The following is a 12649-nucleotide window of genomic DNA, read 5'->3' on the forward strand; positions in this document are numbered from 1 at the left end:
AGCTTCTGAACGGTCTTTCCATCAGCTGGTCATTAGGTGTTGAAGGGTCATTTTTTGTGCTGCACTGATCTGTATCTTGTTTTCTCTGTTGCGTGGTAGTTGGAGGTTATTTTTCTGACGAGAGAGATGTTTACAGTGGACCTTACTTTACTTTAGACATACAGCATGGAAACAGGCCCATCGATCACCAATTCACTCCTTTTCTAGAGAGATGCTGTCAGACCCGTTGAATTCCTGCAGCTTTTTGTGTCTGTCATCAATTCACACTTATTCTCTGTTGTCCCATTTTCCCACCTACTCCCCACACACTTGGGGCTTTTACAGAAGGCCAATAAACATACAAACCGGCATGTCCTTTGATTGTGGGAGGAAACTAGAACACCCGGAGGAAATCCACGAGGCCACAAGGAGAATGTGCAAACTTAGAACAGTCAGCAGCTGAGGTCAGGATCGAACCCGGGTCCCTGGCCTTGAGGCAGCGGCTCTTCCCGCTGCTCCACAGTACCTCAGAAATATTAAGCCTTCTCTTTCCAAATACCCCATACTGCCGCCAAGACTTTCTGTTTTTTTTCTTGGCAGTTTATGGGCAGATTCACATTCCAATCGCCCATTGAACTGGAAAAACTAAAATAAAAACACAGATGCTGAAAATCCCAAATGAAGACGTACAGTAAGATGCAAGAAATACTCAGAAGGTTGGTTAGCGTTTGTAGAGAAAGAAACGGAATTAATGACTCAGGTTGAACACCATTCGTCATCAGTATTTGATTTGGAATGTAAGGTCTGTTTCACCTTGCTGTTGCTGCCTGACCTGCTGAGTATTTGGGCCAATTTTTGCTTCTATTGCACATTTTAAAGCCTCAACGTTTTAAGCCATGCATTTGGCTTGGGCTTCGGGTGTGGTAACAGGTGACAAAAGTCACTTATTAAACCAGATTCCCGCTGTTTCTGCAATTGTCAAAGTGAATTCTCAAAGTTACAGCTGGTCTGTGGTCGCACCGCGTGGCGTTGCTGCCATCTAGTGGCAGAACCAAGATGTGCAAACAGTCCTGTTCCCGATTAACAGAACACGGTTTGGTGCAGAGATACAGTACGGAAACAGGCCTTTCGGCCCCCCGAAGATAGACACAAAAAGCTGGAGTAGGTCAGCGGGTCAGGCAGCATCTCTGGTGAACAGGATTCGGAGACGTTTCGGGTCGAGACCCTTCTTCTGATTGGGAAAGTGAAACGAGATATATCGACAGTGGTACAAAGATTGTCAACAAATGAAAGAAAGATACGTGAACAAATAATGATGATAAAAGAAGCAGGCCATTGTTGGCTGTGAGCTCGGTGAAAACGAGTTACAGGCAATGAAACTCACCAGGACAACAGTGAAACTAGTACAACGACCAGGGTGGGGGAGGGACTGAATCCACCACCACCATCGATCACCCGTTCACACCAGTTCTATGTTATCCCACTTTCTCATCCACTCTCTATACACCAGGGGCTACTTCACAGGGGCCAACTAACCTACAAACCCGCACGTCTTTGGGATGTGGGAGAAAAGCGGAGCAACTAGAGGAAACCGAGATTAGCTTGGCATTGTACTGTTCCACGTTCTATGTGGGCCGAAGAGACTGTTCTAGTTCTACATGGCCATCAACACCGAGAGACCCATTGTATCTCCCACTCCCAACATTCAGCTTTATTCTTCTGCCTTCCAGTAATTTCCGATTTCATTCCTCTCTCCTATTTACACCTCCCGAGTCAGACCTTTACCGCCCTCTTCCGAACGACATGAACACCAATTCATTCACTCTGATATAACAGACTGTAGCTCTTGAAAATCCTCCTTCAGACCAAACAAGGGTCCCGACCCTGAAGCGTGATCTGTCCATTTCCATCCACAGATGCTGCCTGGCCCGCTGAGTTCCTCCAGCGCTTTGTTGATATTTTCCCCGCACCCCCATTATATTTCAACAGATTTCTTGTATCTACCATTTCCAATATTCACTTTGCCTTCTCTCACTGGAGGGAATTTCCGATGTCATTCCCCTCTCCTGTCTCCACCTGCCCCCCCCCCTCCCCATACTCGCCTTTACGCCGCTGTTGAAGTCCGCACCAACCCCGCTGGTGCCGCGTTGTGACTCGGGGCCAGTTTAGGACCCGCCGCCCGCGGCTGTTGCTGAACCCGCGGAGCCCGCGGGAAGGGAAATTGTTTCAATCTTTATATTTTCACAAAAGTGTTTCTGTTCCGATGACGGACACGGTTAACGCGTTAAAATGAACGGATCGACAGCTCTGATTCCACTTGCTATTTATTTCACTCTTCCCACATTTACATTCCCCCTGGTTTTATTTCCGCGCTCACTGGGGTTTTTTACGACGCGGAATTTGGGGATTAAATGGGAGCAGTTCGGCGCCGACCTGTTGTCCACCGGGTTTCTGCCCCACAGCCCCTGAGCCCCGCTCCTGACGCCGGTCCCGGGACCCGACCCTTTTACACACCCGGAGCGGAACCGGAGCAGATTCTCAGCCAGTTTCCATCCCAAGGCCAGAAGAAAGGATAAAGTTTCCCCGTGAATTTATTCCCAGTGAAAGTGTGGAGATGGGACTTGGTGGCCGCGTCGTAAAATGAAACTGTCCCGGACTCGTAACTGAGATAAACTCCCACCCTCCCGGGGATGGGACGGGCGGGGAGAGGGGATGGAGGGGAGGTGAGTGCAACAAACAGGTGACCCATCCGCCAGATGCTCCAGACTCCAGTCTCCGGGGTCGGTGTGACCCATCCCTTCCTCTCCACAGACTCTGCGGCGACTCCCAGCCTCCAGCCCTCACTCCCCGCCACCTCCACCTCCCAGTAATGTCTCCCCGATGTGAACCCCTCCGATCCCAGCACACACGACCAGTTTGTAAACCTCTTCCCGGTGTCAGGGAGACTCCTCTGGGTCCCGGTCAGTCTCACCCTCTTCCGATCCTCAGACACCTCGAGCTGCGCATGCGCTGTTTCCACATCCAGGGTGACGGAGACTGGGGGGAGAAGCAGAGAATCAGAGAGTCCCCGGGGGGGGGGGGTCGGGGGGAGACTCCGGCAGCGCGGCCCCGGGACCGGGGGAGAGGCCACTCGGCCTCAGGCACAGGCGGGCGGACAACTGAAACCCTGCCCGGGGTTTCACCCACAACCACATCGGGTGGACAACAGACATCTCACAGTGAAAGGGGGCAGACACGAGGGGCCAGATGAACTGCCCCTGTTTCTATGAGTGGAGGGTGAGGGAGAGGGAGGGGTGGCTTGGACCATGGAAGGAAGCAGAGGTTGAATGATCGGGTGTTGGACAGAATGGGTGGAGACTTGTGGTTGTGGGGTCGTTGAAAGAGAGCGGATTCACGGGTGGATTTGATGGGTGTGTTCAACTAACACACCGATCTCATTGTAAACGAATATATGAACTTCACTGAGGGACTTGACAATGTTCCGCGTGCAAGGCTGGTCCAGAAAGCGAAGGCAGGTGGGATCCAAGGCGAGCTGGTGAAATGGATCCAAAATTGGCTTGGTGGTTGGAGGTAGAAGGTATCGGTAGAAGGATGATTTTTCTGCTTGGAGGTCTGTGGCTGGTGATGTGTAGCAGAGATCGGCGCTGCAACCTTTGCTGTTTATGTTATATGATCATGGCTTGGATGTGAATGTGGGAGGTGTGATTAGTAAGTTTGTGGAGGAAGCAAAAATTGTGGATAGCGGGGAAGGTTGTCAAAGTCTGCAGCAGGATGCAGGGTAATTATCTAAACCTTATTCGGATGCAGGGAAATCAATTCACGAGAGTGCTGGTTTATATAGAGAGCAAGGAATTTGAAAGTGGATCTGAGATTTAGGTTTTACTGGAACAAGTGGACCCGATGGGCCCAAACCTCTCCTGCATTGGTACAGCACCCTCTCCTCCCTCCCTCTCCCCGTCCCTCCATTCCATCCCCCTCAACCCCACGTTTTTCTTCCCTCTCCCTCCCTCCCTCCCACCTCCCCCCTCCCTCCCTAGGAGATAGATTTAAACATGAAAATGCGAATAACTTAAAAAATATAACACCGATTTCAATGAAACGTCTTCCATTAGCACCAAAAGGATGACGCTGAGTAAGGTGGGCTTAAGATCGTCACGCTATCGTGTACCGTTTTGGCTGTAGTTCAGGAACAAACAAACAAGATTTACACTGAGAGCGGGTGATATCTGGAACATGTTATAGAGCAGGGGGTGGAATGAGATATCATCACTATATTTGAGGCACTTAAGTAGGTGAGGTGCAGAAGAATGCCGATGTAATGCGGGCAAATAGATTAGTGTAGCTGGGAAAAGAATGGTCAGGGTCGGACTCTGTAATGTACAACCATGGCTCTCAGGTCCAAGAGCACTGAATGACTGAGTCTCCACAGCCACTGGTGCAGGGTCGTTCCCCAATCTCTGCGTGCAGTAATGTCTCCTTATCTCTGTCCTGCATGGTGTAGCCCACATTCTGAGAGGGTGCCAGCTCTCTAGAGATCCCTCAGACAGGGGAACCATCCTCCCTGCATCCAGCCCACTGAGCCCTGTAAAAACTCTGTGTTTCACTGAGATCTCCTCTAATACACCTGAACTCTCGAGTAAACAGGCCTGGTCCACTCAATCTCACCGCGCACAGCAAAATCAGTGTCCCAGAGACAGGTATTGTCAATCTTTGCCGCATTCTACTCTGTGTAAGGATTATCATGCTGTAGGTATGAAAAAACTAAAGATCACAAGAAAATAGCAGGAGTAGCCTCCACTCCTCAGACCGGCTCCGCCATTCAATGTGATCCTGACTGATCTAAGATGGCACCAATTCCTGTTCTATGTGAGTTCTCCATAACCGCCAATTTCTCGATCCTTCAAATATCCATCTGTGTTCACTTTGCCTATTGCCAATAATCTGACCTATCACTACCTCCTGGGGCAGAACATCTCGGATGTTCACTGCTGTTTATGTTATATTTCTAAGGCTTGGATGTGAATGTAGGAGGTATGATTAGCAATTTGACAGCAGCAACCTCTGTCGTCGGCTGATCAGGAAGGATGGAACGTATGGAATCCAGGGTAGATAGCGAATAAATAAACATGTGGCCGGAAGGTGGGAGGCAGAGTTGTTTTTCAGACTGGAGGCCTGTCGCAAGTGGTGTACCACAATGCTCAATGCTGAGTCCCCTGTTGGTCCCTATTTATACAAATGATTAGATAAATGACGTGTATGTGGGTGGCATGTCTAGCAGGTTTGTGGATGAGACTAATATTCATGAGACATCATGGAGAGTGAAGAAGGTTGTCTAAGATTAAACTGGTCAAAATGAACTGGGCCAACAGACTGAGGAATGGGAGATGTAGTCTTCTAAACTTCGAGGGCATCGGTTTAAGTTCTGAAGGGAAAGTCTAAAATGTTCTTCAACGGCAACGTTTTCAGGCACTGGGTGGCAGAGAGCTAGCTGCCATAGGAGGTGTTAGAGGCGAATACAATTTCTATCGGCAATGTTTGCATCTGTGTTACTAAAAGGCGTTATAAACAAGAAGAGAGGAAACTGGACATGTTTTACCTCGCTTAATGACGGATGTTTCTCTCCACAGCGTGTTCATCAAAAAGTGGTGATCGAATTTTTCAATCGGCAAGGCACCGTCTGTCACTGTGAGTGCTTTATCTTCATCACTAACCCTGCAAGTATTTAGCAGCTGGTGATAAACTGAGCCTCAACAATTTCTTTGAGCTGATACACACAAACATGCAGTATTTCAGACAAGAGCATGTCATAGAAACATAGAAACATAGAAAATAGGTGCAGGAGTAGGCCATTCGGCCCTTCGAGCCTGCACCGCCATTCAATATGATCATGGCTGATCATCCAGCTCAGTAGCCCGTACCTGCCTTCTCTCCATACCCCCTGATCCCTTTAGCAAAAAGGGCCACATCTAACTCCCTCTTAAATATAGCCAATGAACTGGCCTCAACTACCTTCTGTGGCAGAGAATTCCACAGACTCACCACTCTCTGTGTGAAGAAATGTTTTTTCATCTCGGTCCTAAAAGACTTCCCCCTTATCCTTAAGCCATGACCCCTGGTTCTGGACTCCCCCAACATCGGGAACAATCTTCCCGCATCTAGCCTCTCCAACCCCTTAAGAATTTTGAATGTTTCTATAAGATCCCCCTTCAGTCTTCTAAATTCCAGCGAGTACAAGCCCAGTCTATCCAGTCTTTCCTCATATGAAAGTCCCGCCTTCCCAGGGATCAATCTGGTGAACCTTCTCTGTACTCCCTCTAAGGCAAGAACGTCTTTCCTCAGGTTAGGAGACCAAAACTGCACACAATACTCCAGGTGCGGTCTCACCAAGGCCCTGTACAACTGCAACAGAACCTCCCTGCTCCTAAACTCAAATCCTCTTGCTATGAATGCCAACATACCATTCGCTTTCTTCACTGCCTGCTGCACCTGCATGCTTGCTTTCAATAACTGGTGCATCATGACACCCAGGTCACGTTGCATCTCCCCTTCTCCCAATCGGTCACCATTCAGGTAATACTCTGCTTTCCTGTTCTTGCCGCCAAAGTGGATAACCTCACATTTATCCACATTATATTGCATCTGTCAGGTAAGCGAAACAAGTAGAGTAGTGATGGAAATTAGGATGATTAAAGAAGAGGAGGTACGGACACTTTTGAAGAATATAAAAGTGGATAAGTCTCCAGGTCCTGATAGGATATTCCCTAGGACATTGAGGGAAGTTAGTGCAGAAATAGCAGGGGCTATGACGGAAATATTTCAAACGTCATTAGAAACAGGGATGGTGCCGGAAGATTGGCGCATTGCGCATGTTGTGCCTTTGTTTAAAAAAGGTTCTAAAAGTAAACCTAGCAATTATAGACCTATTAGTTTGACGTCTGTGGTGGGAAAATTAATGGAAAAGATACTTAGGGACAATATATATAATTATTTGGATAATCAAGGCCTGATTAGAAACAGTCAACATGGATTTGTGCCTGGAAGGTCATGTTTGACTAATCTTCTTGAATTTTTTGAAGAGGTTACCAGGGAAATTGATAAGGGCAAGGCTGTGGATGTTGTCTATATGGACTTCAGTAAGGCATTTGACAAGGTTCCACATGGAAGGTTGATTAAGAAGGTTAAATCGTTGGGTATTAATAGTGAGGTTGCAAGATGGATTCAACAATGGCTGAATGGGAGATACCAGAGGGTAACGGTTGACAATTGTATGTCAGGTTGGAGGCCAGTGTCTAGTGGAGTGCCCCAAGGATCTGTGTTGGGTCCACTGTTGTTTGTCATTTACATTAATGATCTGGATGATGGTGTGGCAAATTGGATTAGTAAATATGCAGATGATACTAAGATAGGTGGAGTAGTTGATAGTGAGGTAGATTTTCAAAGTCTACAGAGAGACTTGGGCCTTTTGGAAGAGTGGGCTGAAAGATGGCAGATGGAGTTTAATGCTGATAAGTGTGAGGTGCTGCATTTTGGTAGGACAAATCAAAATAGGACGTACAGGGTAAATGGTAGGGAATTGAGGAATGCAGTGGAACAGAGGGATCTGGGAATAACTGTGCATTGTTCCCTGAAGGTGGAATCTCATGTGGATAGGGTGGTGAAGAAGGCGTTTGGTATGCTTGCCTTTATAAATCAGAGCATCGAGTATAGAAGTTGGGATGTAATGTTGAAATTGTACAGGGCATTGGTGAGGCCGAATCTGGAGTATGGTGTGCAGTTCTGGTCGCCAAATTATAGGAAGGATGTCGACAAAATGGAGAGGGTACAGAGGAGATTTACTAGAATGTTGCCTGGGTTTCAGCACTTAGGCTACAGAGAGAGGTTGAACAGGTTGGGTCTTTATTCTTTGGAGCGTAGAAGGTTGAGGGGGGACTTGATAGAGGTTTTTAAAATTATGAGAGGGACGGACAGAGTTGACGTGGGTAGGCTTTTCCCTTTGAGAGTGGGGAAGATTCCAACAAGGGGACATAGCTTCAGAATTGAGGGACAAAGGTTTAGGGGTAACATGAGGGGGAACTTCTTTACTCAGAGGGTTGTGGCTGTATGGAATGGGCTTCCGGTGGAAGTGGTGGAGGCTGGCTCGATTTTATTATTTAAGAGTAAATTGGATAGGTATATGGATAGGAGGGGATTGGAGGGTTATGGTCTGAGTGCAGGTAGATGAGACTAGGTCAGGGAGAATGGTCGGCGTGGACTGGTAGGGCCGGACAGGCCTGTTTCCATGCTGTAGTTGTTATATATATATGTTATTTGCCCACTCGCCTAATCTATCCAAGTCACTCTGCAGCCTCCTAGCATCCTCCTCGCAGCTAACACTGCCACCCAGCTTCGTCTCATCCGCAAACTTAGAGATGTTGCATTCAATTCCCTCGTCCAAATCATTAATATACACCGTAAATAACTGGGATCCCAGCAGTGAGCCTTGCGGTACCCCACTAGTCACTGCCTGCCATTCCGAAAAGGACCCGTTTATTCCTACTCTTTGCTTCCTGTCCGCCAACCAATTTTCTATCCACCTCAACACTGAACCCTCAATACCGTGTGCTTTAAGTTTGTACACCAATCTCCTATGTGGGACCTTGTCGAAGGCCTTCTGAAAGTCCAGATATAACACATCGACTGGTTCTCCCTTATCCACTCTACTAGTTACATCCTCGAAAAATTCTATAAGATTCGTCAGTCATGATTTGCCTTTGGTAAATCCATGCTGACTTTGTCCGATGATTTCACCACTTTCCAAATGTGATGCTATCACATCTTTAATAACTGACTCTAGCATTTTCCCCACTACCGATGTTAGGCTAACTGGTCTATAATTCCCCGTTTTCTCTCTCCCTCCCTTTTTAAAAAGTAGGGGTACATTAGCTACCCTCCAGTCCTCAGGAACTACTCCAGAATCTAAAGAGTTTTGAAAAATTATCACTAATGCATCCACTATTTCTGAGGCTACTTCCTTAAGCACTCTGGGATGCAGCCTATCTGGCCCTGGGGATTTATCTGCCTTTAATCCATTTAATTACCTAACACCACTTCCCGGCTAACCTGGATTTCCCTCAGTTCCTCCATCTCATTAGACTCCCGGTCCCCCGCTATTTCCGGCAGACGGTTTATGTCTTCCTTAGTGAAGACAGAACCAAAGTATTTGTTCAATTGGTCTGCCATCTCCTTGTTCCCTATGATCAATTCACCTGTTTTTGACTGCAAGGGACCTACATTTGTCTTAACTAATCTTTTTCTCTTGACATATCTATAAAAGCTTTTGCAGTCAGTTTTTATGTTCCTTGCCAGTTTTCCCTCATAATCTATATTTCCTTTCCTAATTAAGCCCTTTGTCCTCCTCTGCTGGACTCTGAATTTCTCCCAGTCCTCTGGTATGCTACTTTTTCTGGCTAATCTGTATGCTTCATCTTTTGTTTTAATACTATCCTTGATTTCCCTTGTTAGCCACGGATGCACTACCTTTCCTGGTTTGTTCTTTTGCCAAACTGGGATGAACACTTGTTGTAGTTCATCCATGCGACCTTTAAATGCCTTCCATTGCATGTCCACCGTCAACCCTTTCAGCACCAATCGCCAGTCTATCTTGGACAATTCACGCCTCATACCCTCAAAGTTACCTTTTTTTAAGTTCAGAACACTTGTTTCTGTATTGACTTTGTCACTCTCCATCCTAATGAAGAACTCTACCATATTATGATCACTCTTGCCCATGGGGCCTCGCACAACAAGACTGCTAACTAACCCTTCCTCATTACTCAATACCCAGTCTAGAATGGCCTGTTCTCTCGTTGGTTCCTCGACATGTTGGTTTAGAAAACCATCTCTCAAACATTCCAAGAAATCCTCTTCCTCAGCACCCCTGCCAGTTTGGTTCACCCAATCTATATGTAGATTGAAGTCACCTATTATAACTGCTGCACCTTTAGTGCACGCATTTCTAATTTCCTGCTTGATGCCATCCCCAACCTCACTACTGCTGTTAGGTGGCCTGTACACAACTCCCACTAGCGTTTTCTGCCCCTTAGTGTTTCATAGCTCTACCCTTATCGATTCCACTTCCTCCAAGCTAATGTCCTTCCTTTCCACTGCTTTAATCTCCTCTCTAACCAGTAATGCTACCCCACCTCCTTTTCCTTTCTGTCTATCCCGCCTGAATATAGAATATCCCTGCCTTGGTCACCCTGGAGCCATGTCTCCGTAATCCCAACTATATCAGAATCATTAATAACTATCTCCACATTTAATTCATCCACCTTATTACGTATACTCCTTGCATTGAGACACAAAGCCTTCAGGCTTGTTTTTACAACTCTCTTACCCCTTATACAATTATGTTGAAAAGTGGCCCTTTTTGATTTTTGCCCTGGATTTGTCTGCCTGCCACTTTTACTTTTCACCTTGCTACCTGTTGCTTCTACCCTAATTTTACACCCCTCTGTCTCTCTGCTCCTGCTCCCACCCCCCTGCCACATTAGTTTAAATCCTCCCCGACAGCACTAGCAAACACTCCCCCTAGGACATTGGTTCCATTCCAGCTCAGGTGCAGACCTACCTCCTCTTCCTCCCAGCTTCATCCTGCAAGAAATAAAACACAAATCTGAGCAGACTGAGACGGCACATCCACATCCCGACAACAGGAGTTTCACACAAATCACAACAAGCCCCAGAAATGTTCCATTGCCCAGCATTTATTGTCATCGTCACAGAGACAAATATTGGATATTGCCCGAGAGATCCTACAAGTGTATTAACAGCAAAATAATAACTAGGGGGATAATAGGTTCCTTTAAGAGCAAAGGGATCATTAGGATAGGATAGGTCCCCTTAAGTGCTGGCAACCTCAAGGCATGTTAAGGTGGGTAAATCACAGAAATTGATGAAGTGTATCCGAGAGCAAGCCTTCAACAGATCGGTTTAACGCCGCATAATTCTTTCCCACTAAAGGGGAACATAGGACAAACTTTCCACGTGATCTTTTGATTTCCTGGAGATTTCCCATCTTTTCAGGGAAATATCAAACATTCGCTATCTCAGTGACAGGATCACAGTAACTCATCCCAAGGAGACTGCAGGCAGTGCCGAGATCCCGCAGATTATACGGGAGGCCATTTAGTTTGGGAACAACAGCAGCACAGCTCTGGAACAGACAGAGCATTTACCCAGTTCTCAATTAGTGGCAAATGCAGCATTTATCTCAGAAATATCCCCCACCATTTTGTGACTGTGCACTTTCACTTCGCCAAACTGGAGTGTCACCTCTCACCTTCAGAAACACCACACTGTCCTTTTGATCCATCTGTTGCTGCAACTTTAAGAGATCCTCCCCAATGGAATTTAAATTCTCTTCAATCTCTTCAAGTTTTTTCTCCATTGTATTTAGAATCTTCTTCTCTTCCTCCCGGATATCTGCCAGTACGCGCTGCTCTTTCCCAGTGAGAATCTGGTGCAGTTCAGCAAACTGGGATGTGATCTTGGACTGAAGGTTGTGTGACTGTTCCTGTGAAATGAAAGGGGAAGATCAATATTTCATGTCACTGATTGTGTATTCTCACGACCTTAACCGTAACATTTGTCCTGTGCATTTTTATTTGCTTTGACAATTCAATAGTTTGTCTAAATGCTTCTGAAATGTCGAGAGGGTAATCTTATTACGCATTAATCCTCTACCCCTCAATACAATACCCTGCTTTCCTTTTCATCTGCCCTTTAATTCCTATTTATCCGTCCACCACCCACTTTCCCAGGGATAATTTTACAGTCCCCGATTGACCATTGAACCAGCGTGTATTGGGGACGTGGAAGGAATTCGACGCGGTCACAGGGAGAAGGCGTGAACCACACGGGCAGCGCCCGAGGTCAGGATCGAACCCAGTCACCAGAACTAGGAGACAGCAGCACTACTTGTGTCACTGCGCTGCCCTGTTATTACACACGTCACAGGGATGAAACATGCACAAGATCAGGAAATCGAAACTTAAAAGCCTCACCAGAACTCCAGAAATCTTCTCTTTCTGTTGCTGCTCCATTTGCTGGATCTCTGATTTATATTTTGTGAGAGACTGGATGGAAGTTTTCACCTGATCCTGCAAATGTGTTTGGGAATCAGAAAATTAAATTGTTGAACAATAAAGATGGAAATAAAATGATGCGTTTAAAATCGGTTTGCATTTACCTTGCATATTTGAACAGCTTCTTTAACCGGCATGAAGCTGTGAGACTTGTGTTCCCGCCCAGCTGCACAAACCAGGCAGATCAGCTTCTTATCAGTTTCACAAAACAGCTTCAGTTCTTCCTGATGTTCCTCGCAGTGAAGTTTACTTTCCTTCTCTGGAATTATTTCCCGATTCAGGCTCAGTGTTCGAGCTTTCTCAGCCAGTCTCGCCAGGGCCCGATTTACTTTGAGGGTGCGGTCTGTAAACACCTCTCTACATTCCGGGCAGGAGTTTCTCTCCTCCCTGTCCCAACTCTGTGTGATACAGGAGCGGCAGAAGTTGTGCCCGCACTCCAGTATAACCGGATCGGTGAAGAAATCCAGGCAGATGGGACAAACTATCTCCTCCGTTAAACTCTCGACCGGGTCTTTCGCAGCCATTGTAACTCCGCCACTTCCTGG

The 12649-nt window shown here is 46.6% G+C and overlaps 1 protein-coding gene across 1 annotated transcript; it reads right to left on the reverse strand.

Moving 5' to 3' along the window:
• Positions 1-2301: 2301 nt before the first annotated feature.
• Positions 2302-12259, reverse strand: LOC144589753 (zinc-binding protein A33-like). The gene is made up of 6 exons (XM_078394852.1): positions 12209-12259; positions 12024-12119; positions 11300-11533; positions 10589-10611; positions 5576-5691; positions 2302-3015 (listed from the first exon to the last, which is right to left on the reverse strand). Exons 1-6 carry the CDS (start codon positions 12239-12241, stop codon positions 2486-2488), a joined length of 1032 nt encoding a protein of 343 aa, XP_078250978.1. The 5' UTR covers positions 12242-12259; the 3' UTR covers positions 2302-2485.
• Positions 12260-12649: the final 390 nt, after the last annotated feature.

The sequence above is a fragment of the Rhinoraja longicauda genome, unplaced genomic scaffold (assembly GCF_053455715.1).
Source record: "Rhinoraja longicauda isolate Sanriku21f unplaced genomic scaffold, sRhiLon1.1 Scf000072, whole genome shotgun sequence".
NCBI classification, from domain to species: Eukaryota; Metazoa; Chordata; class Chondrichthyes; order Rajiformes; family Arhynchobatidae; genus Rhinoraja; species Rhinoraja longicauda.